Source organism: Loxodonta africana, chromosome 1 (assembly GCF_030014295.1).
Source record: "Loxodonta africana isolate mLoxAfr1 chromosome 1, mLoxAfr1.hap2, whole genome shotgun sequence".
NCBI lineage: Eukaryota > Metazoa > Chordata > Mammalia > Proboscidea > Elephantidae > Loxodonta > Loxodonta africana.
In genome coordinates this window covers 13,200,087-13,227,898 of record NC_087342.1, presented here as the reverse complement: position 1 = coordinate 13,227,898, position 27,812 = coordinate 13,200,087, and the positions used below count along the sequence as shown (strand labels likewise).

At 41.0% G+C, this 27,812-nt stretch overlaps 1 protein-coding gene across 35 annotated transcripts in view; it reads right to left on the bottom strand.

Annotated features, from left to right (window-relative positions):
• Positions 1 to 852: 852 nt before the first annotated feature.
• The window catches only part of PARP15 (poly(ADP-ribose) polymerase family member 15), a 75,084-nt gene continuing 48,124 nt past the window's right edge, over positions 853 to 27,812 (bottom strand). For 32 of the 35 annotated variants that reach the window (XM_064289378.1, XM_064289677.1, XM_064289341.1 and 29 more), the window contains 6 exons: positions 26,573 to 26,635; positions 24,968 to 25,135; positions 20,706 to 20,912; positions 16,833 to 16,966; positions 12,915 to 13,089; positions 853 to 12,601 (listed from right to left, as the gene is read on the bottom strand). In XM_064289378.1, the coding sequence (XP_064145448.1) occupies positions 12,312 to 12,601; positions 12,915 to 13,089; positions 16,833 to 16,966; positions 20,706 to 20,912; positions 24,968 to 25,135; positions 26,573 to 26,635 (1,037 nt within the window). In that variant the 3' untranslated portion in view covers positions 853 to 12,311. The other 3 variants (XR_010322832.1, XR_010322834.1, XM_064290391.1) reach the window with 3 other exon arrangements.

The following is a 27,812-nucleotide window of genomic DNA, read 5'->3' as shown; positions in this document are numbered from 1 at the left end:
ATTGGGCAAATCTGCTGCAAACGACCTCTTTAAAGTGTTAAAAAGCAAAGATGTCACTTTGATGGGCATGGTATTTTCAATTGCCTCATATGCATATGAAAGCTGGACAATGAATAGAAGACTGAAGAAGAATTGATGCCTTTAAATCATGGTGTTCGTGAAGAATACTGAATATACCATGAACTTTCAGAAGAACAAACAAATCTGTCTTAGAATAAGTACAGCCAGAATGTTCCTTAAAAGCAAGGATGGCAAAACTTCATTTCCCATACTTTAGACACGTTATAAGGAGGGACAAGTCCCTGGAGAAGGACCTCATGCTCTGAAAAGTAGAAGGCTAGTGAAAAAGAAGACCCTCAAGGAGGTGGATTGACACAATGGCCGCAACAATGGGCTCAAGCATAACAATGATTGTGAGGATGGCCGGGGACTCATTTTAACTGTAAAATGAAACTTTACAGTTGGGTTAATTTGATGTTATTTTACCAGCAAGCATTTTGCCTGAAGATTTTTAAAATAACGATTTACCGATTGTGTTTCTTCTTATATAAACTGCCTTTTAAGCATTTAAGGGACAGTTGGCATTTTTACTTATTTATGTGAGCTCTTTATATATTTTAGTTATTGAACTTTTGTCTTTATGTGCAAGCGTTTTCTCCATTCTTCTGAATTTTGAAATCTTGGCTTTATTGGTATTCATTCCACTAGAGCTAAACATATTTAAGGAATGAACCTGTCCCCCTTTTTTTCATTTCTATTTCATCAGTAGTCAAAAACTGATTTCCCCTTGTGCTAGTCTGTTCACGTATATGTGATTGTGTTATTTTCATTTTTAAAGTATTTAATCTCTCAATCCACCTAGTTTTTTTTTTTTTTTTGTAGTGTATGGTGGATAGTGTAGGTTTCTAAAGTATTTTCATTATTGATATTTCTGTATACCAGAGGTCCACTAGAACAAATTATTCTCATGACCCCCTTTGTATCTAGAACACTCTTTGATAATCTTGCCCATTATATTAATTTTATGAACCATCTTATTTCTCATCAGCTTCTGGTCACCTAACTCCAATGATGGACTGTGCTGACTTGAGGCTGAGTGGCAGCCCTGATAAGGCTCAGTTTACTTGGGTTTTACTCTAGTCTCTCCAGGATTTTCAGTAGAGATCCTGGTATATTCTTTCCTGGTGAATCTTAAATTCTAATGTTTCTCACAAGACTGCTGAAGACCTTACTTTGCTTTCAGAGGTTTTCTGCTTCTCTTTTTTGACTCCAGCCCTGTGCACCACCAGAATTCAACAGATGTTCTGAGGTCAAAACTATATGCTTGACACCTTCCAAATTTTCACCCAAAGTCCTCTGTGCTCTGTCTCCCGGCGTCTTCTATGCTGCAAAGCCTGGGATTACCAGCCACCTGCCTGTGCCCAGAATCAACAAATGACCCCTCGTTATGTGACTGCAGAAGTCAGTTCTTAGAGGTTCTTTCTCTGTCATGGATTGAATTGTGTCCCCAAAAAATGCATGTCAACTTGGCTAGTCCATGATTCCCAATATTGTGTGATTGTCTACCATTTTGTCATTTGATGTGATTTTCCCATGCGTTGTAAATCCTACCTCTATGATATTAATGAGACAGAATTACTGAAAGTTATGTGAGTGAGGCAGAACTCAATCTACAAGATTAGGTTGTCTTAAGTCAATCTCTTTTGAGATATAAAAGAGAGGAGCAAGCAGAGAGACAGGGGGACCTCATACCACCAAGAAAGTAAAGCCAGGAGCACGTGTCCTTTGGACCCAGGTCCCTGTGTGGAGAAGATCTTAGTCCAGAGGAAGATTGATGACAAGGACCTTCCTCCAGAGCCAACAGAGAGGGAAAGCCTTCCCCTGGAGCTGACACCCTGAATTTGGTTGGACTCCTAGTCTACTAGACTGTGAGAGAATAAACTTCTGTTTGTTAAGCCATCCACTTGTAGTATTTCTGTTATAGCAGCACGAGATAACTAAGATGCCCTCTCTGGGGTCTTCACCCTTCCAGTTCTCATTGATTCAACAGCTCTCCCCTGCTGTAAAATAGATGATTTCTCTATTTTGTTCAAGTTTTTTGGTGAGAGTGTGGGTCTGTCACTAGATAATCCATTCCATTTGGAAACAGAATTTCACGTCAACTTAAACATTTTCATTTTATGTTATCATGTTTTAAAACCAAGAAATGTTATTATTCCTGTTTGCCATGTTCCTCAGGAAAGTGACCCTGACCTCAAGACTCAGTTGTTTTTAGTTAAATAGATCTGTAGCACCTTCTACCAAAATCAAGCCAAACTTGTTGCAGTTGAGTCAATTCCAACTCATAGCGACCCTATAGAACAGGGTAGAACTGCTGCCTAGAGTTTTCAAAGCTGTAATCTTTACAGAAGATGATCGCCACATCTTTCTCCCTCAGAGTAGCTGGTGGGTTTGAACAACCAACCTTTCGATTAGCAGCCAACCACCGTCTCCTTCTCCTTTCATGCCTACTGCAATTTCAGTTAATTAATTTTGTAATTATTTGTTTACTGTCTCTCTGCTCTTAAAGGGCAAAAGGAAACCCTGGGTAGTGCAAACAGTTAAGCACTCGGCTACTAACAAAAACGTTAGCCTGTGCCAACATACCCAAAGGAACCTTGAAAGAAAGGCCTGGTTATCTACTTCCTAAACATCACAGTCATTGAAGAGTCATTGAAGCACAGTTCTACTCTGAAACACATGGGGTCTCTGGTAGAGGGCAAGAACCCTATACCCACAGTCTTGTTTATTGCTCTATCTACCCACTGCCGTCCAGTCGATTCCGACTCATAGTGACCCTATAGGACAGAGTAGAACTGCCCAATAGTTTCCAAAGAGCGCCTGGCAGATTCAAACTGCTGATCTCTTGGTTAGCAGCCATAGCACTTAACCACTACACCACCAGGGTTTCCATTGCTCTGTCTAGCACCTGGTAAAATGTCAGATATATATTCAATAATTAATTGTTGAATGAATGAATATCATTTGTTGAATGAATGAATGATACTTAGGAATTTCAAGATTTTAACTGCGTGTCTATCAAGTTTTCATGCACTTTTGGAAATTTTCTTCTTTGTCTATTTTACTACATTGTATTTTTTGTTTTTATAAATTTAATAAATACATGCATTTATAAAATTTAATTTTGTAAATTTAAAATATATATTTTATATTGTAAGTATAAACACTTTGTTTTTATAAATTTTATAAGTTTAAGCTGTCTTCATTATTTTCCTTGCCTCATATATTTGTTGTTGGTGTTGTGTGTGGTAGAGTCAATTCCTACTCCCAGTGGACGTATATAACAGAGTAGAACTGCCCCATGGGCTTTTCTAGGTTTTAATCTTTGCTGGAGTAGGTCACCAGGTATTTGAGCCACTGGTGGATTCAAACCTCCGACCTTTTGGTTAGCAGCCGTGCATTTAACCATTGCACTACCAGGGCTCCTTCTGATATATCATTAAAGATCTAGTTGACTACTTTTTGACCTAAAAATATACTTGCAATAGGTTGCTATATCCTGTTCAACTTTTAAATTTTGATGTCACTTTTCTTTTTATTTATGCAAACCCCTAGCAACATACCAACTGGTTATGTGTGTGACAGGAAACCCTGGTGGCATAGGGATTAAGTGCTACGGCTGCTAACTAAAAGGTCAGCAGTTCAAATTCACCAGGCATGCCTTGGAAACCCTATGGGGCAGTTCTACTCTCTCTCATAGGGTCACTATGAGTCAGGATCAACTCAAGGGCAAAGGGTTTGGTTTTTGGTGACAGGGCAGTCTTTCTCCCAAACATCGCAGTAAGAGGGGGCAAACTCAGGAATTAGAATGAACGATTAGTTACGTACCTCCCAGGCCGTGTTAATATAAAAGGACCTTTTAACGTTTATAACTGAAATGTAGAAATAACCCAGAAGCTCTTTTAGTAAAATATGGTCTAAAGGTTATATTCTTTTTTATAGCATTCTGATTCCAGTGATAGTTTTTTAAACCTCTTTATACTAAATTAAATGCTTTCCTCTACCACTCATCTGTCAGTTTGTTGTACTGTGGTGGCTTGGATGTTGCTGTGATGCTGGAAGCTATGCCACTGTGTTTCAAATACCAGCAGGGTCACACATGGTGGACAGGTTTCAGCAGAGCTTCCAGACTAAGACAGACTAGAAAGAAGATCCTGGAGGTCTACTTCTGAAAAAATTGGCCTTATGAATAGCAGCGGAACACTGTCTGATACAGTGCCAGAAGATGAGTCCCTCAGGTCGGAAGGCACTCAAAATATGACAGGGGGAGAGCTGCCTCCTCAAAGTAGAGTCGACCTTAATGATGTGGGTGGAGTCAAGCTTTCAGGACCTTCATTTGCTTATGTGGCTCAACTCAAAATGAAAGGAAAAGCTGCAAAAATCCATTAATAATCAGAATGTAGAATGTGCAAAGTATGAATCTAGGCAAACTGGAAGTCTTCAAAAATTAAATGGGACACATAAAGATCAGTATTCTAGGCATTAGTGAGCTGAGATGGATTGATATTGGCCATTTTGAATTGGACAATCATATGGTCTACTACGCTGGGAATGAAAAATTGAAGAGGAATGGTGTTGCCTTCATTGTCGAAAAGAACATTTCAAGATTTATTCTGAAGTACAACCCTGCCAGTGATATGCCTACAAGGAAGGCCAGTTAATACGATCATTATCCAAATTTATGCACCAACCACTAAGGCCAAAGATGAAGAAATTAAAGATTTTTACCAACTTCTGTGGTCTGAATGTGATCAAACATTATCAATGCAATCAATATGCATTGATAATTACCAGTCATTGGAATGCAAAAGTTGGAAACAAAGAAGAGGAAAACCAAAAGAGAAGAACACGCTTGGCATTTCTCAAGCGAAAGAACTGAAGAAAAAATTCAGGCCTCAAGTTGCAATATGGAAGGATATTACAGGGAAAATATTGAACGATGCAGGAAGCATCAAAAAAAGATGATTGAAGTTGTCAAAGATTTCATTTTACTTGGATCCACAATCAATGCCCATGGAGGCAGCAGTCAAGAAATCAAATGACGCATTGCATAGGGCAAATAGGCTGTAAAAGACCTCTTTAAAATGTGAAAAAGCAAAGATGTCAGTTTGAGGACTAAGGTGCACCTGACTCAAGCCATGGTATTTTCAATTGCTTCACATGCATGTGAAAGCTGCACCACGAATGAGGAAGAATTGATGCGTTTGAATTATGGTGTTGGTGAAGAATATTAAGTATATCATGGACTGCCAGAAGAACGAACAAATCTGTCTCAGAAGTACAGCCAGAATGCTCCTTAGAAGCAAGGATGACGAGACTTAGTCCCATGTACTTTGGACAGGTTATCAGGAAGGACTAGTCCCTGGACAAGGACATCATGATGATTGGCAAAGTAGAGGGTCAACGAAAAAGAGAAAGACCCTCAACGAGATGGATTGACACAGTGGCTACAACAATGGGCTCAGACATAGCAAGGATTGTGAGGATGGAGCAGGAGTGGGCAGCATTTCATTCTGTTGTACTGAGGGTCACTGTGAGTTGGAACACACTCAAAGGCACCTAAGAACAGATACTTTCCTTGAATGTCTGATAATCTTTCATTGTCTGTTCACAAGATTCTAAAAAGTTACTGGAAGCTCTGAGCTAGTGAGTGGGGTTTATCGATTTTGAGTATAATCAATATACATGATTTAAGGTGCCCCGGTGGAGCAGTGATTAAACATTTGGATGCTAATGGAGAGGTCAGCTGTTTGAACCCACCAGCTGCTCTGTGGGAGAAAGATGTGGCAGTCTACTTTCATAAAGATTGACAGCTTTGGTTGCGAGCAGCCATCTAAGATGCATCAATTCATCCCATCCCACTTGGAGCAAAGGACAATGACGAAAACCAAAGACCTGGAAAATACCAGCCCAAGAGACTAAAGAACACATAAATCAGAGACTCCACCAGCCTGAGACCAGAAGAACTAGAGGGTACTCGGCTACCACCAATAACTGCCCTGACAGGGAACACAACAGAGAGTTCCAGAGAGCAGGAGAAAAGCGTAGAGCAGAACTCAAATTCACATAAAAAGACCAGGCTAAATCGTCTGACAGAGACTGGACGGACTCCCAAAACTATGGCCCCTGGACACTCTGTTAACCCAGAACTGAAACTATTCCTGAAGCCTACTCTTCAGACAAAAATTAGACAGGACTATAACACAAAAAATAATACATGAGAGAAGTGTGCTTCTTAGTTCAATCAGATACACGAGACCATATGGGTGACTTCTGTCCAGAGGCAGGAAAGAACAAGAACTGGTTGAATGGGCACAGGGAATCCGGGGTGGAAAGGTGGACTGTGCTGTCACATTGTGGGGACTGCAACTGATATTACAAAACAATATGTGTATAAATTTTTGTATGAGAGATTAACTTCAGCTGTAAATTTTCACCTAAGCACAATAAAAAAAAAAAAATTTAAAAAAAAGATTTACAGGCTTGGAAACCCTCTGGGGCAGTTCTACTCTGCCCTGTAGGGTCACTGTGAATTGGAATTCAACTCAAAGGCAATGAGTTTTTTGCTTTTTGGGGGGGAGGGGAGCTATACATAATTTAGGAGTTCCTGTGTGGCTTAAACCCTTAAGCACTCTACTACCAGCAAAAACTTTGGTGATTCGAATCCACCGTGAGGCACATCAGAAGACAGGCCCGGTAATCTATTTTTGAAAGGTCACTGCTTCGAAAATCCTATGCAACACAGTTCTACTCTGCACATATGGGGTCACCAGGAGTCAGAGCCGACTAGACAACAACATACATGATTTGGTGGTCTGTGCACTATGGAAACTCTGATATCAGTATCTTTAGGTAAACTTTTCTCTTGACCTGGACACGTTCTGCAAAGAAGAGATTTCTGATCTCTTCCCTGGAGGGTAAAAGTCTGGCTGTCATTGTACTGGGAGCCAATGGGGGAAGAAAGTTTTTGGAGCAGGAAGGGGTAGTCTCAGAATTATTTAGTATTTTGGTACAGGACCCAAGATCTACCTGTGCCTGGTGTCTTATCCAGAGACCTATTTTACCTTCTACAGGAAATAGTCTCCAGATTTCTGCCAGGTCAGTTGAAAGGCAGCCATTCTGGGTAAGGAGCAGGGAAGGGATCAAGGAACTTCACTGTTTCTCAAACAGTTTTCACCCTGTCCTTTTCATTTTATTTTATCTGAATATACATGCCCTATTTTCTAAGTTAATTATGTTCTCTTGACTTATTTGATAGGACTAGTTAATAATCTTTTATTTTTTCAGTAAATCGCTTCTACTTCTCTTTCTGCTTTCAGCTATTTGGGGTGGAGCCCAGCAACAACTCAGATTCAGTTGTCAGAGAACTGACATCACTCTTGGCACCACCACTAACTACCTGAAGGAGATAGGTATGGCCCCCTTGGGGAATCAGCATTCTCTCAGTCAAAGTGAGCTCCATGATAGAACTGCCATGAAGAGCAAGGGAGCCACTCTGCTTTGTTGACAAGGGCATCAAACAAAGACCATTAGGTTGATTTGAAAAAATGCTGCTGCCTTTATGTTACGATTCTTAGAGTTCAGTTCTTCCCTAAATTACATTTATAGTTCTTACTGTCTTTCAGGTTCTAATGTTTCTATTTTTTGCCTGGTGTCTTGTTGATTTTTTTTTTTTTTTTCCCTTCATTTACACTGAAATTTCGTTTTTGTTGTTGACCTCAGAGCTGTTTAGGTAGTTGTTTGTGATAATGAAGATTTTCCTTATCTCAGTCTCTTTTAAATGGCTTGCTAGTACAGTTAATAGGAAAAAGAAACCACCATTCTGGACTATAAACCACAAAGGCCAATAGAGGAACACTTTCATTACTTGGCAGAAAGTTTATTCATGCATGGTGTAATCCTCTCCAGTGTGCTCTAGTTGTCTAAACCGAGTGTGAAGAGTGTATTGTGTGGTGAGGTGGCGCCAGGCTTGGGAGTGATGAGATGGGAATACGAGGAGCACATAAAGGAAAGGCTCAGATTGAAGAGGTGGGGCTGGGTTTTGTGGAAGCCAGAATTATGTATTTGATGAGTCTAACTCATGGAATTATAATTTTAGGTAACAAGAGGCCTTGGGGAATTAAATTTATGTGTTGAAAATCCCCTTCTATATAAGGTAAGGAAAAGGTTGGAGGATATTTACATCCTGGTGACTGAAAACAATAATATACACCAGGAAGGAGGTGGGGCACGAAGTCTTTTAAGATGCAGGTATGTACACTCTGTGAGCTCAGAAACAAAACACTCTCCCTAAATAGTTGTGGGAAAATCCACAGCCCATGGCTTGTAAATATAATAAATGAATCAATTAAGCTTGTAAGGCATGTTTACTGTAAGGGAAAATTTGTTCTAGTGTTTAGCAGATATTGAATCTGTCAATATTAGCTGTAAATAATCCCACCAGCCTTGTGGTAATTAACCCACCACACTGTAAATATCCCCTAACTTTGCATTCACATAATGTATCACCATGTGCACTGCATGGATTCTGATGGCTCTCTGCTATAGATGCCGAAAGAAATGGCAATACTTCTGTGGTATAGTGAATTTACTATTACATGGCCCTTTTAGCCAAGGTCTGGTAGCACCCACATAAGATCGACTATGCAAATAAGGTGCATGGAACCCTTGCAGGGAATCGTTCAGTTTTGCCATTCTGCTAGGCTTAAAGAAAGCCAATCCCAGAGGCACAGGTAGCCTCACTACCATCAAGAAGAAGAGCCAGGCATGGAGCGCGTCCTTTGGACCCAGGTCCCTGTGCTGAGAACCTCCTAAGATCCAGGAGACAGCTGTAACACCAGAAACGGCAAGAGATGGTGAGAAGCAGCAACAAGCATGGCAGAGTCCAGTAGCAGAGAAAGGGCAGCAGCGGAACTATGAGACCGGCACAGGATGGCACAGTGGGCTTCCCAGCCCACTGAGCAAAGTGGCTACAGTGGGTGTGCCGGGCCACTGAGCAAGAAAGCTGAGCGCCTTCAGGAAGGAGGCTTCCTGGCGGAGTGGGGTACCTCCAGGCACTTAACAGCAGAGCTAAAGAGCTTTGTAACACTTGCCCAAGCAGGCCGGAGCAGGGGCCCAGGCGAAGAGCAGAGGGCCTAGGCCGATAGGAGTACCCAGAGGCAACAACCGAAAAGCTGTCCTGATCAAAGAACTGTATCCTGACTTGTTCCTGTTGGCTCCAATTTGATCCTGATCCTGAATTGTACATAACTTGTTACTTCCCTAATAAATCCCATAATCATGAGTATGGTCTGTGAGTTCTGTGTGTCCACTGCAACAAATTAATGAACGCAACAGAGAAGTAGAAAGTGCTATGGGCAGGAAGGCAGTGTTAGAATTGGTAAAAATATTGGAGAGTGGAATTTTGTCTGACCTCGACCTCTCAGGAATGAGCTTTGGGCTAACGTTGATGGTGATTCTCTTTCTTCCCCGTGAAGTTAGATGAGGTCTGATGCCACACCATTTTCATACTTCCTCTGACTGATTCAAGCTGAGTGTGTGGCTTCGTTCTTCCACAACTGAAGGAAAGGACTGGAGGGGAAAAAAAGGAACGAGAAAGAGAAAAAGCTAAAAGAAATAACAAGAGATGATATATGAGATAGTAAAGCCCTCCGTGAAAGCAGTCCACCAGTCCAGATTATTAACCCATGGTATCAGTTAGGTATCACTTGACTGATCCACAGAAAAGGGACCCCTTTCTTCAGTAATTGGCAAAGTTGGAGAAAGACTTTCAACTTTGATTAAGTTCAAGCAGTGGGTTCTTGGGAGAGAGAACATCAACCCAACGGGAAGGAACAGACGTGATTTAGCTTCAGAAAAGGATGGAAAGACATGATTTAGCTTCAGGCTGAAGGAAGGTAGAATTTCTAGTAACTATAGTGTTAATTGGTTTATTTTTGTTCCGCAAGAAACCATCACAACTTTAATAAAATGGGTGTTGTGCACTCAAGATGTCTAAGTCTTACTAGTAAAGTAAGGATACAGAAAAATAAATCAAGGACTCCTTGTGTAACAGCATCTATAGAGACAGCAAGTCAGCAGTTGACACTGCCAAGTAAAAGCCTACCTAACCTAAGTAAATAGAATCCTTCCCTCCAACCTTCCTCAACAGAATTCAACATTGGGGTTGGGAGCTAAAGCTCAGGTTGTAACTGAGCATTATTTAACTTTGCTTTGTTCTCTAGGGTTATCTTTCCCTCAGGCACCTTAGGGAGTGGTGTCTTGTGGAAGGTAGGTTATGGTCTTTGCATCTCATGTTCCAATCATATATTTAGCTAGACGCACAGGCATCCTAGAAGGACAAGACATGTAGGTATAAACACACAATGAAATACCATGCAACCATTAAAAATGATATATATTTCATGACATGGGGAAAATGACACAGATATGCTGAAAAATCAGATTAATAAGATTATCACTTTTTTAAAAAAACTCCATACACTTATATAATTAGAATAACTCAGCTATTACAATTATGTTTACTGATTAATAACATGAGAGAAATATTTATATTGTAATATTAAATGAAAACAGTAGATACAATAGTGTATAATTAATTAAAAAAAAGTATAATTAGTGACTGAATAAAAGGGGTGATCTTGAGTTTGTTGACTATGGATAGAGAAGGAACTAGGAGAGAGTACATGAGAAAATTGGCAGTGGTTTACTTAGTGTTGGAATTATGGGTGACGAAATTTGGTGAGAAAGTTATTTTCTTTGTTTTCCTGTATTCTTCGTATATAAAAAAAAAAAACAGTGTAAACATTTTTAAATGTTTAAAAGTCCTCCAAAGTGAGACTTCAGGATAAATATGCTGCTACATATATTAAGAATTTACATAACTCTTAGATAGTAGAGGAACATATAGATCTGAAGGGTTTTCATCTATAAGACAAATGGGACTTGTTTGTGTCCTCCATAAGTCACGGCAGTAATCAATAGGTAAAAGACATAGAAGGACAGATTTCAACTCAGTGTAAAGAGGAGATTTCCAATAATTAGAGTGGTTGCATGATAGTGTCATTTTGCTCATGATGCTGAGTGCTGGAAGTGTTAAAACAGACAAGGAGTCTTCTTGCACTGAGGACAGGGGTGTGGAAGGAGAGGGAAGAGGAGATGATGAGACTAGTATGCTTTTCACTGTTAGCATGCTATACCATTCATTCACATATTCATGTGTGTGGTAGGCAGTCTTCAAGATGGCCCCAAATGGTCCTTGCCTGCTGATACCCACAACGTTGTGTAGTTCCTCCCACATTGAGTGGGCTGATTCATATAATCAATAGGATATTTTGGAAATGATGGCGTATGAGTCCACAAAAGACATAAAAGACATTGTGGCTTCCAACTTGCCTTTCTCTTGAACTGCTTGCTCTAGAGTAAATTGGCCACCATGTCATAAAGACACTCTAGTAGCCTGTTGAGAAGCTCATGTGGAGAAGAACCTAGGACTCCTGTCTCCAACCAGCAAAAACTTGCCAGCTATGTGAGTGATTCATTCACCTTGGAAACAGATCCTCCAGCCCCAGTCAAGCCTTCAGATAACTGCAGCCCAGGTGATATCGTGACGACAACTTCACGAGAGACCCCAAGTTACAACAATCCAGTAACCCTTCACATGAATTCCTGACCCACAAAGAATATTTGGGATTTACTCCCTAATTTAGTAGTAATTTGTTTTGAAACCTTAGATAACCATACAGTACATTTTTACCTGGTTTGTTCCACAAAAGATTTGAGGTAATACTTTTTGATTTGGTTATTCTGCTGAGCTATTGATAAGTATGTCTTAAATAGGCACAATCCCCAGCTGTTACAGATGCACAACAGAAGCCTATCCACTTCACAGCACGGTTTAGCGAGCCACAGTCTGATGTCTTCGCATATTCCAATAGGAACGATCACATCTTGGCTTTAACATGATTCATCATATTACTTTTCCCACAGAAAAAAGGAATGGGTTCTTTCCTCTCCAGATTCTGTGTCTGTGGATAGTTGTAGCTATAGCTACACCACCGACATTCCTTGGCTTCTACCCATAAATCTCAGAAGTAGAGGTAAGCTACAACCTTGCAGCAGCACAGCATTTTAAAAAGGCTCTTTTCAGTATTTCAGCACATAAAAAGGATAATTTCATCTGCAGAAGCAAATCAAAAGCAAGCACAAGGAATTTGCAAATTGTTCTTAGAACTATATGACTTAAGTCATATTTAATGTCTGAAAGTTATGAGATATTCGGGGTAAGCGTGGTTATCGGAGAACACCACAAATATCTTTGGGTGATATGGGTCATCTGTGACAGAATCATACAGATCTGTAGGATCGTGAGGGTTCTTCGCTGGAGGGGCAAGTAATCCTGCACACCCACGTGTGGAGATTCCAGTAAGAACTCGCGCAACATACATATGCTTTCTCCCATTCTCATCTGGTTTGGAGTACACATCATTGGCAGAATAACTGGCATCAACAGCAAAATAGGTTCCTTTTCCATAGTGTGCCGCTGTAAAGAGAAAGACAAAAGCCTTCCTAAGCACATGGAATAAAAATTACATAATATGTAGAGTCACACCCAAATCTGACAAAATAAAACAATTACATTCCTGCCCACCAAAGCCACTTTTCATCATTTCTAAAATTCACCCCATCTGGCTTCAGAAGGTTGCCAGTCTTATTTTAGAGTGAAACACAGTGAGCTCTAGCTGACAAAGACAATATGGTGCCATCTAGGATTCTGTGTTGCTTGGGAGTGAACAGTCAACACTAGAACTACCTGTTCACCTCATTCTCAGCCATCAGATGGCTCTCTTCCTTACCATTCTTCCCAGCATAACTTCGATTAAAGCCGTGCTGATTGACATGTGGCACTGAGCCTGCATCTGTTCCATGGAAGAGGAATCTCTCGTTAGTTATATGGCCATTCTTGGTGTCCATGTGAACTTTCCTTAACTGGTAGCTATCCCACAAGAATGTATTTTGAATCCGCTCAATCTGCAAATGACAAAGGGCAAAATATTTTGGAAATCACCTTGTTGTTGTCAGGTGCCATCAAGTTGATTTCCAACTCATAGCAACGCTATGTAACAGGGTAGAACTGCCCCATAGGGTGATCTTCACTGTAATCTTTACAGAAGCAGATCGCCAGGTCTTTCTCTCACAGAGCCACTATGTGGGTTTCAATCGCCAACCTTTTGGTTAACTGAGTGCTTAACCGTTGTGCCATCAGGGATCCTTTGGAAACGACCTTAGAGTTTGGTATATTGTCTTTGCTGTGGATCTAAAATAAGCAATATGAAGAAGGAGGAGAAAAAAAGGAGGATCAAATGCAAATGGCAGCAAATTCTGAGAGAAAAAGGGTATGTTAAATGTATTTATTAGCATCATAATTCAAGTTGAAGCTGAAGAACATTAAAAACAAGTCCACCAGAGCCAAAGTACAACCTTAAGTACATCCCACCTGAATTGTGAGACCATCTCGAGAATAGATTTGATACAATGAACACTAATGACTGAAGACCAGACAAGTCATGGGATGACATCAAATATGAAGAAAGCAAAAGGGCATTAAAAAGACAGGAAAGAAAGAAAAGACCAAAATGGATGTCAGAAGAGATTCTGAAACTTGCTCTTAAACACAGAGTAGCTAAAGTGAATGGAAGAAATGATGAAGTAAAAGAGCTGAACAGAAGATTTCAAAGGGTGGCTCGAGAAGACAAAGTAAAATATTATAATAAAATGTGCAAAGACCTGGACTTAGAAAACCAAAAGGTAAGAACACGTTTGGCATTTCTCAAGCTGAAAGAACTGAAGAAAAAATTCAAGGCTTGACTTGCAATACTGAAGGATACTAAGGGGAAAATACTGAAAAACAGCAGGAAGAATCAAAAGAAGATGGAAGGAATATACAGAGTCACTGTACCGAAAAGAATTGGTTGACGTTCCAAACAGTTCAGTCGAGATAGCATATGATTAATAGCTGATGGTACTGAAGAAAGAAATCTAAGCTACACCGAAGGCACTGGCAAAAAACAAGGCTCCAGGAATTGACAGAATACCAATTGAGATGTTTCAACAAATGAATGGAACACTGGAAGCATTCACTCATGTATGCTAAAGAAATTTGGAAGACAGCTACCTGGCCAACTGACTGGAAGAGATCCACATTTGTGCCCATTCCAAAGAAAGGTGATCCAACAGAATGTAGAAATTATCGAACAATATTAATATCACACTCAAGTAAATTTTTGCTGAAGATAATTCAAAAATGGTCGTGGCAGTACATGACAGGGAACTTCCAGAAATTCAAGCCAGATTCAGGAGAGGATATGGAACAAGGGATATCATTGCTGATGTCCATCTGACATCTGGTATTCCCTGGAGGGAGGGAATACCAGAAAGATGTTTACCAGTGTTTTATTGACTATGAAAAGGCAATCAAATGTGTGGACCATGACAAATTATGGAGAACATTGTGAAGAATGGGAATTCCAGTTAATTGTGCTCATGAGGAATCTGTACATAGACCAAGTGGCAGTCATTTGAACAGAACTAAGGGATACTGCATGGTTTAAAATCAAGAAAGGTATGTATCAGGGTGGTATCCTTTTACCACACTTATTCAGTCTGTATGCTGAGCAAATAATTCCAGAAGCTGAACTCTATGAAGAAGAATGTGGCATCAAGGTTGGAGGAAGACTCATTAACAACTTGTGATACGCCAACGACACAACCTTGCTTGCTGCAAGTGAAGAGAACTTGAAGCACTTACTGATGAAGATCGAAGACTACAGCCTTCAGTATAGATTACACCTCAACATAAAGAAAACAAAAAACCTGACAACTGGACCAATAAGCAACACCATGATAAATGGAAAAAAGACTGATGTTGTCAAGAATTTCATTTTACTTGGATCCACAATAAATGCCCATGGAAGCAGCAGTCAAGAAATCAAACAAAATATTGCATTGGGCAAATCTGCTGTCTTTTAGACATCTCTGAAGTATTAAAAGGGAAATACATCACTTTGAGGACTAAGGCATGCCTAACCCAAGCCATGGTATTTTCAATTGCCTCATATGCATGTGAAAGCCGGAGAATGAATAGGGAAGTCCAAAGAAGAATTGATGTCTTTGAATTAAGGTGTTCCTGAAGAACACTGAATATACCATGGAGTTCCAGAAGAACGAACAAATCTGTCTTGGAAGAAGTACAGCCAGAATGCTCCTTTGAATAGAGGATGGCGAGACCTTGTCTCATGGACACATTATCAGGAGGGACCAGTCCCTGGAGAAGGACATCGCACTTGGTAAAGTAGAGGGTCAGAGAAAAAGAGGAAGACCCTCTGCAAGAAGGGCCATCAGAGTGGCTGCAACAATGGGCTCAAATACAGCAATGATTGTGAGGATGGCACACCACTGAGCAGTGTGTTGTTCTACTGTACACAGGGTCACTAAGAGTCAGAACTGACTCGACACACCTAGTAGTAACAACAATTATCATCTATACTTTGTAACAGTGTGTATTAATATCTACTTTACATAACAGAACTTATATATTTTATATCAAAATGCTTACCTATATATATTCTCTATATACATATGGTAGGACAAAAGCCAAGAAAGCTGCAGATATTGGAAAACACAAGTGAAGTTTCTTGCTCTTCTTGTACTCTCAACAACTCTTAATACCATGAATCTCCTCTTACTCAGTTCTGTCCTTTCTGCAAGAAGAGTCCTTCTTCTGGTTCTCCTTCCATCTCAGGAATTAAGTTCATCCATTCCCTATGTATTGTGTCCTACTATGTGTTAGACACTGTGATGGGTTCTGTGAATGCAGAGATGAATAGAATAGGATGCAACTCCTACCTTAAGAAGCTCACTGTCTAATGGTGGAGTCAGGCAGGTTAACAAAGTACAATTTTAGAAATGTTATAAGGTACGTATGTGCACAATTATATGGGAAAAGCTGCTACATTTTAAATTATTAGAAGGCCACCACTCTTCTCTGACACAGGTAGAACAACAATAACCTTCTGATACACTCTTACACTTCATTGGCTAATGTCTTTATGCAGCATAGCAGACCTTTTGGGGATCTCCTGAAAATCCACTCTACCCCACCTCCAATGTGCACGAACTTCCTGTTTGGGGGGAATTGGCTTACACAAAAATTTAGGGTGGAGCCTAATTGGGTTAAAGCAGTCAGGGTAACCTCATGATGGGAATCACATACTGATTGGATCAGGTGACCCGGGCTCAGGCCTGTCAGCACACGGCACTTCCCAGGCTTGGAGGTTGGTCGAAGTGGTCCATTCAATACAAGGCTCAGGACTTTTGTCCAAGGATGGTGGGACAGAGCTCAGTTTCTCTTCTGTAGGATGTAAATGAGGAAGCACAGAATCCCTCGTTATTGCCAGAAGCCATCCTACAACCACTAGGGAACTCCTGCCTTAAGATGAAGCGGACATTGCTGACAGCAAAGCCAGTTAATATTCTTTAGGCAGTTTGAGTGAATATTTTTGTGAATTACAACTGAAAGTGTCCTAACATACACATTTAACCTTGGACTCTCCTTCATTACTGCTAATGACCATGTGATTCGAAGTCTACAGAACTGGGGTGAATCCAATTGGAATGAATAGGAACATAATAAGGTACTAAGGAAGGAAAAGTTTTTTTTTTCATGTTAGTTCCTTCAACATTTTTTATAAAGTAATTTTTAAACACAACATTACCTTCTCTATTTTGTAGAAAAAACAAGTCTGATTGAACATGCCCATTACAGTGTTATATTCTGGTTGCCCAGGTTGGAGCCAGACCAAGCAGGGACCCTGCTGATTCATGTCAGTCCAGTGTCCAGCAACATCACCTGGAAAGTCAGCATTTAGTGAAAACACAATACCCAGTCCAGGCACTTCTGAAAACCAGGGCACTTCCTGTGCTCCTGTTTCCCATTCATCTAACCCTGGTCTGTGAAAAATGGCTACACATTCTATAGTTGCCTTCTTTTATTAGCTTCAATTTTGTAAACACAGATGAAGTGAATGGTTCTGATGCCAATACGACACCTAATATCTTTATTAATGGTCTAGCTAAAATATTAGGCAAACTTAGACTTACTGTATCTTCATATTAAAATCTCCCTGGAAATTCCAGAAGAAACTGGTATATAAACATGAAAGCAAATTTCACTTCACTTATCTGTTCACTTTTATGTTTTATTTAATGTGACTCTTTATTATTTTTCTCTGGAAGCCTGACTGCCCTGCTAAAGATAGTTAAAGCCCATTGTTCTGTATCCCACCTTCAACACTAAGCAGAGAAAGCGCCATATACAGAAAATGGCAGGAATGCTTAGAGAATGCTTCCGCAGAAGGTGATGGTGCCCAGAGTTTTCCTTTTCTTTCCAATGATTTCTGGGAATTTCTAAAACACTGAAGCTAGACATCGGATTGCCATGATGACATGACTAGTATAAATATGGCCAGGTTGTATTAATGAGGAAAATTCCACAAGATGGTACAACACTGTAGATTTCTTCCTTAGAAAGAAAACTGCAATTCACTTATTTTTAGTGAAACGTATACCAGACCTGGGAGAGGGATCCAGGGTATTCCTTTCCTGTTCAGCAAGTCTGTGTAGGGAGTTAGGTTCTGGTGTCACAGCTAGGCACCTAACCCTAATCATTATACTTTTTAAATTCCATCTTAAAAGAGTTCTTCTGGAAAAGTTTCCCACCAATACGATGTGTAGTTTCTTCAAATTATATTCTTTCTTTTTCCCACTGTGCACTCCCTTCAGGATCTTTTGGCCTAGTGATTTTTAGTCCTAGGTCTTGGGGTCCTTTTGCAACTGCTGCTTGCTTTCCTCTGACTACAGCAGGCAACACTGTGAAGTGAATAACTGAAGTTTTTCTTCTTGCCCCTACCCTTTCCATGCCAAGAAGTTGCAGAGTAGAAAGCTGCCAGGGCTTGAAATCAGAAGACCTGATCAGTCTCACTCTGTTACCAGCCATGGGACACTGAACAAGTAATACTACTTCCGAGTAAGTCTTTATTTTCTTCTCTCTAAAGAGAAATTACAGTATCTGCTCCATCTACCAACTCACAGGATTATTACAAGGATAACATATAACAAAGGATGTGAAAGCACTTTAGGGAACGCTGAGTCCTTTATAAATATACGGTTATTATTTTAAAAGTGGAGGGTCAGTGAAAGAGAAGAAGACCCTCAACAAGATGGATTGACAACAGTGGCTGCAATAATGGGCTCAAATATAGCAACACTATGAGGATGGTGCCGGGCCGGGCAGTGTTTCGTTCTGTTATATATGGGGTTGCCTTAGGCACAGCCAACTCAATGGCACATAAAGATACTAACAACATTTGAAAACCTGGTTAAGCTTGTTATTTTTTTACATCCTAGAGCTATTTGCATTTAAAAAGGGAGTAGAGGCTAAAGCTAAGAGTATTGAAAGGCAAGACTTCTAAATCATACCCGCAAGCCACACCAAATTCTGCTACCTACTCTGTCTGTGTACAAAAAGTGATCCGGGCTAGACAGTTTACAGATGAGGAAACTGAGTTCCAGGAGGTTGAAACTCATCCAATGTCACAGGGAAGGTCACCATTAAAGTAAGGAACAGAATCTTGGTGTAGAGACTTACAGCCCAGTGCCTCATGGAAAATAACACAGTAGCTACCTTTCTTTAAGTTTTTGCCATGTGCCACGCACTTTCCTGAGCTCTTCACCATATATCTCTTTTAAAAGATAAGTGTCCCTCCACTTTCCCATTTCTGGCATTCAGGATAAATGCCCTCCCTTACCCTTCCCTGTGCGCTACCATAGTCTCTTCTCCAGCAATGGGATTAAAAAACAAGAATCGTGGCCTGGCCCTCAGTCTTTGCTCTCCTTACCCTTCGTGCTCGCCAAGAATAATTCCATCCACACTCAGTGGCTTCAACTCCCACCTATTTATAAACCAATAACCAAACCCACTGCCTTCGAGTGGATTCTGACTCATAGCAACCCAGCAGGACAGAGGAGAACTGGCCCATGGGTTTCCAAGGCTTGTAATCTTTATGCAAGCAGGCTGCCACAACATCTCCCCTGGAGCAGCTGGTGGGTTCAAACCACCAACTTTCAGTTAGCAGCTGAGTCCTTAACCCTGTGCCACCAGGGCTCCTAGATGCTATACTTGGGGTGTATTATTTTCTCCTTTCCTGCGTTCTTTTCCACTTCTTCTAGCCAATGTATCCTAAACTTTGGGGGGAGATAACCCTTCCCTGGCTCTTAGTCCATGTGCAGCAGATAGTGATTCCCTCTGCTTGCCATGTGGTACATGCGACTCTGGCCTGGCCAATCAGTGTTATTCTAGTTTCCTAGCTGCTGCGATGACTTAACTGATCCAATCAGAAGGAATCTCAGGGCTCGTGTGAGACTTCTGTTCCCAGGTATCAATTTCCTGATAGCCAGTATGTATCTCCTCTAGATATTCCCTCTTCTGTCAGACTTGACCATGAAAAAACATGGGCCTGATGCTGCAAGCAGCTGTTTTTCACCATGTGGAGTTTGAGAACAAAAACAATACAACTGAGAAGAGGGTGAAAGGTAAAGAAAACCTAGATGGGTCTAGATGACCTCATATGAGCCCCTAGATCAAACTACATCTAAAGCCCTATACTCCTGGACCTTTATGCCATTAAAAAGTAAAAGAGTCGATGAATTCCATTTTTATTAAGCTAATGTAAACTGGATTTTCTATTACTTGCAACTGCAAGAATCTTCACTATTATAACTGTTATTTTCATTTTTACTTACTTTTTGTGTGTGTACTATTTGTTGTGACACATTGAGGAGAACAGTTGACAGGGGACACGTGTAGAGAATGGAAATTCCTACTGGCAGCAGGTGGCACACAACAGTTCTCAGTTTAGTGAGGCCATGTATACCTACAGGGCTGCTAGCAAAATCACAGTGCTTTATGGGGTAAAAACTGTGATTCCAAGAGTGGGTTGGATTTTTAGTTATTTTAACAGCGGTGCAGAGGCCACAATATGGAGGAAAGCTGGAGGAACAGGTCGGCACAGGTACTTGCATATAATGTCTAAGCACACACCTTACGGAGTAGCAACCTGGAATCTGCCTGCTTGTGGTGTAGTACAGCCAGCTGACCCTGGTCATTCCCTTCCTGCATCAGCTTCTAATCTCAGGCTAACTTATCTAGAGATGGCTGGTCAATAAACCAGTGTTGGTCAGCTAGTTCATAGCTACAGGGGGACTGAAGGTCAATAGCAATCACTAAGTAAACAACAAGACCTTTGGATAGACTTCTCAAAGCCTAATCTCCTCCTTCTGCCTTCTCCTCTCTTCTATTTTCTTCCTGTTTATTTGCTGCTCCTGTCTCCCAGGTATCATTTTGCCCCTCAGAAAAATAATCATTCCACAGAAAACTGTGTTCTGTAATTCTTGTACTTTTCCCATACCTACGGGATGTTGTCTGTAAAGTTCAGAAAGTGATGGAAAAGTAAAATGAGCATTCACATACAAACATTTTCTAAGTGATGTCAAAGAGAATCACATGATTATTATTTAAATGAACAACTTACATGAGGTCCTGGAGAATGTGGGCTGAAAGGCAGGTGACATGAGGCTTTCTCTTTTTTTCATGCTGTTATAGAATACATTTAGCAGATGAGGTGGAAAGACAACAACTTTAACGATTTTTAATGATCCAGTGGAATGTTCCCCTACAAAATCTTCAATAGCACTGATTATGTCATCAGCCACCACGGCTGGGTTTTTTCCGGCATTTCCTGGGAAAAAAAGGATTAAAAAGTGACAAAAAGAAGTTTCAGCTGGTGTTGGTAATGTCATGAGATTTGGCAAATGCAGTTCTTGGCGCTGTGAGGGAGGAAAGCAGCCCCTGACAGGCAGGAGCTGATCTGGGACTCAAAGCTAGGTCTTAGTGTTCTCTGGTCGAACACAAACAATTTCACAGATCATCATCAAACATGGGCCCTAGTGACCACGATGAATTAAGACAAAAACAAGACTACCCCATAATGTTTTTTGTCTGGCCACAGACAAAAACATGGACATTGTACAAACTGGAAAAATAACCAAACATCCTCATATCCTGATTGACAGGAGCAACTTCATTACCTCTCGCAACTTTAGCCTCACTCCATTCTTCTTACCTTCTACATACCCAATCATAAAAGTATACCCACTTCCTGAAAGTATCCAGTCCGGAGCAGAATCCCTCTTCCTTAAGGCTGCCACATATCACCTAACAGAAGCCCAAATCCATTAAGTCCTTTCTAACATCCTCTTACTGAGATGCTTGCCTGGGTCCTCCTAGTGTGTGTTCCTGAGGACATCAGCAGTGCAGAGAAAAGAACACGTGATTTGTGTATAGAAGATCCAGATTTATGTTCTGGTCTTGCCACGTATTAGCTGCGTGATCTTGGGTAAGTCATAGAATCCCTTGAAACTTCAGTATACTCAGCTATAAAATTGGAGTGATAATAGAAGGTAATAGATAACAGAGTTTAGAATGTGGTAGCTAAGAATATAGTGATTAAAAGCATAATGGTAAAAAAAAAAAAAAAATCATGTAATGCTTTAAAATGTACAGGTTTTGGGACCAGACTGCCTGGTTTTGAACCTAGTTCTGTCATTTACTATCTGTATGACCTTGTGCTTTAATACCTCAAGTTCCTCAACTGCAAAATAGGGAAACTAATAGTCAGGGGTAGGTCTAGGTTTTGTAGAGCCTGAACCTTATACATCTCAGAAAAAGAATACAAAATGACATATAAAGTTATGTGTAAAAATGAATATAGTAAGAAAAGAAATCACAACAAAGGATAAACTTCAAAAAGCTGAAAATTGTATTCTCAACTCAACTTGCTTTTAGCTGGGTCCCAACAATTCTTGCAGCAATTCCACCATCATCCAACGTGAAGGGAAGTCTCATGAGAAGTCAGAGTGGAAGGAGACAGTGGTCTTCATTGATGGGGGTTAAAATACCTGACTTTTGAAGTTTCACTAAATCATATAACCATGTGAAGATGTTAGAGCCTCTCTCAGGGCCTTTAAAAAGGTCTGTGCAAGTGAAGCCCCAATGCCTAAACTTCTTTAGCCTCAGAGTAAACTCCCTTTGCTGACCAGGATCTATGTCACAGGTGACTAGCCCTCCCAGTTTGCCCTCCACTGAGAGGGTGCCCAGGATGCAGTACTTTCAGTGCCAAAACCAGGAAAATCCCAGGCAAATTTGGACAAGGTGATCACCCGATATAAGGTTATGGTGAGGAATGAGTTTTTACATGTAAATCACTTGGAACACGTAGTAAACAATTACTACATAAGTAACCTCAATAAAGGATAGCAATTATTATTACTACTACTACAGCAAATGTAACTGTCCCAGCTACTTCGTGGGCGTTTGGTGATGCTCAAAATAGATACTATCTGGGAAACATTTTGAAAGTGTAAATCACCACACAAATGTTGTCTATTGAATCACTGAGAAAAGAGAATGTATCCTCAAAATCACCTTTATTCATAAAATCCTTCAGCAAAATTAATGAGCAATGATTCTGCACTCAACATAGGGCAGAGAACAGGTATAAGAGACTCGGTGTGGTATGTGTTGGGCCTCAAATGGCCTAACTGCAAATTTCCCTCCCAAATCTGCTCCCCGAGGTGAGGCCCCTTAGCCAAACAACCCCTCTTATCACAGGGACTGGGCACAGTTCCTACTTATCCCTGAGTAGCAGGTTTCAGTTCCCTGTCAGCCTGTGGAATTATTCAAACAAGCCAATCATATCCTTCTGTGGAAACCAGGGGGCACCCCAACCTCTTGGTACTACAAAGCCTGCCTCCCACAGCCCTTGTTCACTTTGTTCCTCAGTGCGGCCCCTGTGTGGTATACAGTGTCCTCCTCCTCCAGGCTGTGTCTGTGAGTAGTAAACTCCTTTTAATCTCATCTGTCCAGAGTCAGGTGTCACATGTTTGGCCACTCCCTAACTAGGGTGGTAATTCACCAGTGGTGAATAGGAGGTGATTAAAACACATGGTTTTTCTCTTGAGCATGTCATAACGTATTCATAATTGAGGAGGCAAGATACAAGCATTTCACAGACCCTCACAGTTCCTCCTCTGGGACTTCGCAGTCGCTCTCCTTCTCCGCTACTGCCTAAGATTATTTGTTTGGTTCTTTTGCTGACTTTCCCTCCTTTTTTGCTCACAGTCAGAACGTAGGTGTTTTTCTCTGTTCTGGCTTCAGCCTTCTTCTGTCTATGCAGTCCCTTGGCAAGCTCATTCTACCTACCTAGTTGCAGTCCTTCTCATGATATGGCTGATTATAGTACCTACATCCATGGCCTCCACTTGGTGTGTCATTCTTGGTTACCATGTCCTGCATATATTACTAAATCACGAGCTCCTCGCGGAAACGGGGCTTAATCCACCCTGTTTCCCCAGAGTAGTAGAGTGCTGGTACCAGGTGAAAGGAATGAACCAACTAGAGTTCTACAAACGATTGTAAACGTCTGATGGTAACAATGGAGAAGATGATTTCTAATCTGGGTCTTGAAAAAAGTAGTAACTGTAATTTGCAAGATGGTGGTGGGAAAGGACCCCAGATGAGGAGAATAATATAAACAAAAGGAGTAAAAAGGAAGACAAAGAAGATTATGAATGACAGGTGGTAATGAGAGCAGTAGGAAAACCAGGGAAGAGTGTGCTGCAAACACTGGATGGGCGTCCTGGGATTCATGCAGGGAGGGCCTGGAATGCCCGGTGAAGGCATTCAGTCTTAATCTGGAAAGCAGAATGAAGTCAACAGAGTTGGGCTAAGATAGTAACAATGACTCTAAGGCCAGGAGTTTCTAAAAGAACCTCTTAGATTAATAGTAACCTGTGGCTGCAGATACTGCCCAACCCCTAACTTCCCACATGCCCATGAAAATGACAGTGACATGAGTGTGAATTAATTACGGGGTCAGCAGCATCATTCTCAACTAAAAAGAGCAAGTTATGGTATGATATAGAGATGATAAGGACAGTGTTCCTGGAAACTGTGAATAGGATGAACCCGAGCTTGTTCTTAAGGGTAAGGATGTTCCTTACTCTTGATTTTATTCCCTGCGCCGTGCACAGGGCCTCAGTGATAGTATTTCAGTTTACTGAATGCATGAACTACGAGATAACTGAGACACTGCAGTAAACCAGGTGGGAGGTGTATGAAGGGTTCTGAGATGAGAAAGAAGGCTGAAACTGAACAACGCTCTGGAAAATTCATCAGGACTTGCTACCTGTAGGGATCTGGGGACACAAAAAAGCAAGGGAGACAGGCCAGGGGAACTGGGAGGATCATGGCACCACCAAGGAAAGGAAGCTAGAAAACTAAAGAACTCCATTGTGTCTATTTAGGGAGGAGGATGATGAGCTTGGATTCTGATGTCATTAAGTTTCTGGCAACAGAAAAACCTCACAGAGTAGATCCCAGAGAGGCATAAAAATGCTGATTTGGGAATGGGTGCAGAAATAGTCACTGACGCAATGAAAGCAAACGAATCCCGCAAAGGCAAAAAGAAAACAAAAAAAAAGGAAAAGTGAGAAAACCATGAAGCTAAAGACCAAACATGAAAAAAATACTTAGGGAACATATAATAAAGAAGAAAGATGGATGAAAGAGGCTGAGACCCCACAGATGAGGCCCTCGGGATCTAAATGATTGCCCATTCTCCGAGTTACATCACCATTGCTACCTTCAAATTGACTCAGTATTAATTTCATTAAGGGTGAAATGCAGTCTAAAAGAATCTGATTTAGAATTTTAGGTTGATAAGAGACTACAGACCTGTTCCGATGGCTGGAAGGCAAACTGACGCGTAGTGCCTCTTTTTACACTCCCATAGAACGCTACAGACCGTCTTCTTCACATCGTTGTCCCCAATAACATGAATTATCCTCTTACACATTAAGCATCCCCCTTGTGTAACTATAAAATCACGGCGAGTCTGTGCAGCTGAAAAAAAAAGACAGACAATAAAGCAAATTGTTACTCGAAGCGACACTGTGATTACGGGAAAATGATAATAGCTGACATCAGAAAAAGCAGAGATTTCTGATCAAGCCCAGCTGCCCTCGCTCCTGCTGGTTTTCATTCACTGGACCTGGGAAAGATTCATTCTCTTTACAATCACATTCTTTTTTTTTTTCCTGGGTAAAGGTTGGTTTCCACATGAAGGTACTAGTGTCCACTTACATGTCCATTTATTTGTTTAAAGTTTTTGTTTGTATTTTTTTTACACTTTTTTAAAATTGTGCTTTAGGTGAAAGTTTACAGAGCAAATCAGTTTCTCATGTAACGATTTCTACACAAACTGTTTTGTGACACTGGCTGCAATCCCCAAGATGCGTCAACACTCTCCCCTTCTCCACCCGAATTTCCCTGTTTCCATTTGTCCCGTTTTCCTGTCCCTTCCTGCTTTTTGTCTTTGCTTTTGGGCAGGTGTTGCCCATTTGGTCTCATTTACATGATCGAGCTATTGTTTGTTTTATAGGCCTGTGTAATCTTTGGCTAAAGGGTGAACATTGTGGGGATACAACACATTCTTTAACTCAATAAATACGTTGTAGAGTATTCTGGGTACTTTTCAAAAGCACTCTACCTGCATTACTAATTCACTTCACCCTCAAAACAAGCCTACGAGGGAGATAGTGTTTTCTCCATATCACAGATTAAACTGAGGCACAGAGAAGTAAAGTAAGTAGCACAAGATTGCCCAGGATGTGAACCCAGGCAGTCAGTCTCCATGGTCCGTAACTCTCACTCCACCAGGCCAGAAGAGTAGTCTCTACTTATTCAGCCAGATTAATTTTTCAAGGAGGTAAAAGCTAAGTACTCTGTGGCGCAGAGATTGAAAGGATAGTAACTTCTCCCTCTCTCAGGGCCTTGGGAGATCTTGGGCACATGGAATTACCAGAGCAGTTGGAAGGCTCTGCCCAGTTGGTTCAGGCTTCTCTCAGTACAGCAGGGCCCCAGCAAAACGACAGGGGAGGGGAGTGGATCCCTGCCTGCCTCACCCTGCTGTCCTTGTGAGCACCCAGTTTTCCTTGTTGACCCTTGGATGTCCCACTTGCTTTCCCCTTTCAGGCAGCCTCCTTAGCCTTTTCCAACTAGCCCAACCCCGGCTTCATTCTCTGCTCTGCCTTCCAACCCCAGCTCTTCCAATATACTGTTGTTGTTATGTGCCGTCGAGTCGAATCTGACTCATAGTGACCCTATAGGACAGAGTAGAATTGCCCCATAGAGTTTCCAAGGAGCACCTAGTGGATTTGAACTGCCCACCCTTAGGATAGCACCTGTAGCACTTAACCACTACGCCACCAGGGTTTCCCTAGTTCCCATAGGTCCTCTAATTTTCAGCAGGTTGTAGCCAAAAGTAACATGTGACCATACCTTTTATAGCACATTCATTTTCCACAGCTGGTCCAGCACCTTCTAAAATTGCCTTGGACACCCCTAAATAAGACATGTCGATGGTAACAAGCATCAGTTAGAATTCAATGAGTGCCTCTTGTATATTCGACTTTTGTTCAACTCACCCTTTTGAACGCCATTAGACCACCCTTTCTATAACAATGTTCATTTGCTGGCTGATGGGTAAACAATTTGATCCATATTCTGATGGCACTACATAGTTGCTGAAAGTCCAGGGTCTGCAACTTTACTGTTACTGTTTGTACAGTGGTATTTTTACAGTTCTTTGAAAATTTTTGCATTCTACTCAATTAAATTATAAATATAAGTGAAAAATAATTTTTTTTTTTACTAACAAGAAGCATGGATCCAAAACCATAACAAAATACAGCATGGTACTTAAGTTCTTTAATTTTATTTAATTTTATTGTTTTCTTTCACAAGTAAACAAATAGTTGGCTGGCTTCAGGTCAATGACTCTTCCGATGCGACTAGTCACATCTAATGACGGCTAGGTTGAATGGCCGAAATCATGGACTTTACATTTTGACAGATGACTTGGAGTGCTAAATTCACCATTTATTAGCTAAAGTGTGACTAAGCAGTTCCTCATCCATCACACACGGACTGCTGTAATACCTCGCTCACAGGGAGATAATGCAATGAAAAGTGCTTAGCACAGAACCTGGCACACTGCAAGTACTGAATAAATGTTAGTTATTTGACCATCCCCAAAATTGTATGTATGTGTGTTGTATATACGTCATTGTTAGTTTCTATCAAGTCAGTTCCGACTCATGGCAACCCCAAATGTGCAGAATAGAATGGCTCCACAGGGTTTTCAAGGCTGTGAACTTTCAGAAGCATATCGCCAGGGCTGTCTTCCAAGGTGCCTCTGAGTAGGTTCGAATTGTCAGCCTTTTGGCTAAGTAGTGGAGCGCTTAACTGCTTGCATCACCCAGGGAAAAAGTTCTAAGTAAGCAGACATATGTTGGGAGGCTCAAAATTGTCACACCAACAGGGGCAGCCCAACGTTTTTTTTTTTTTCCACTTTTTTATGCTTTAAATGAAAGTTTACAAATCAAGTCAGTCTCTTGTACAAAAATTTATATACACCTTGCTATGTACTCCTAGTTGCTCTCCGCCTAATGAAACAGCACACTCCTTCTCTCCACTCTGTGTTCCCATGTCCATTCAGCCACGCTCTGTCCCCCTCTGC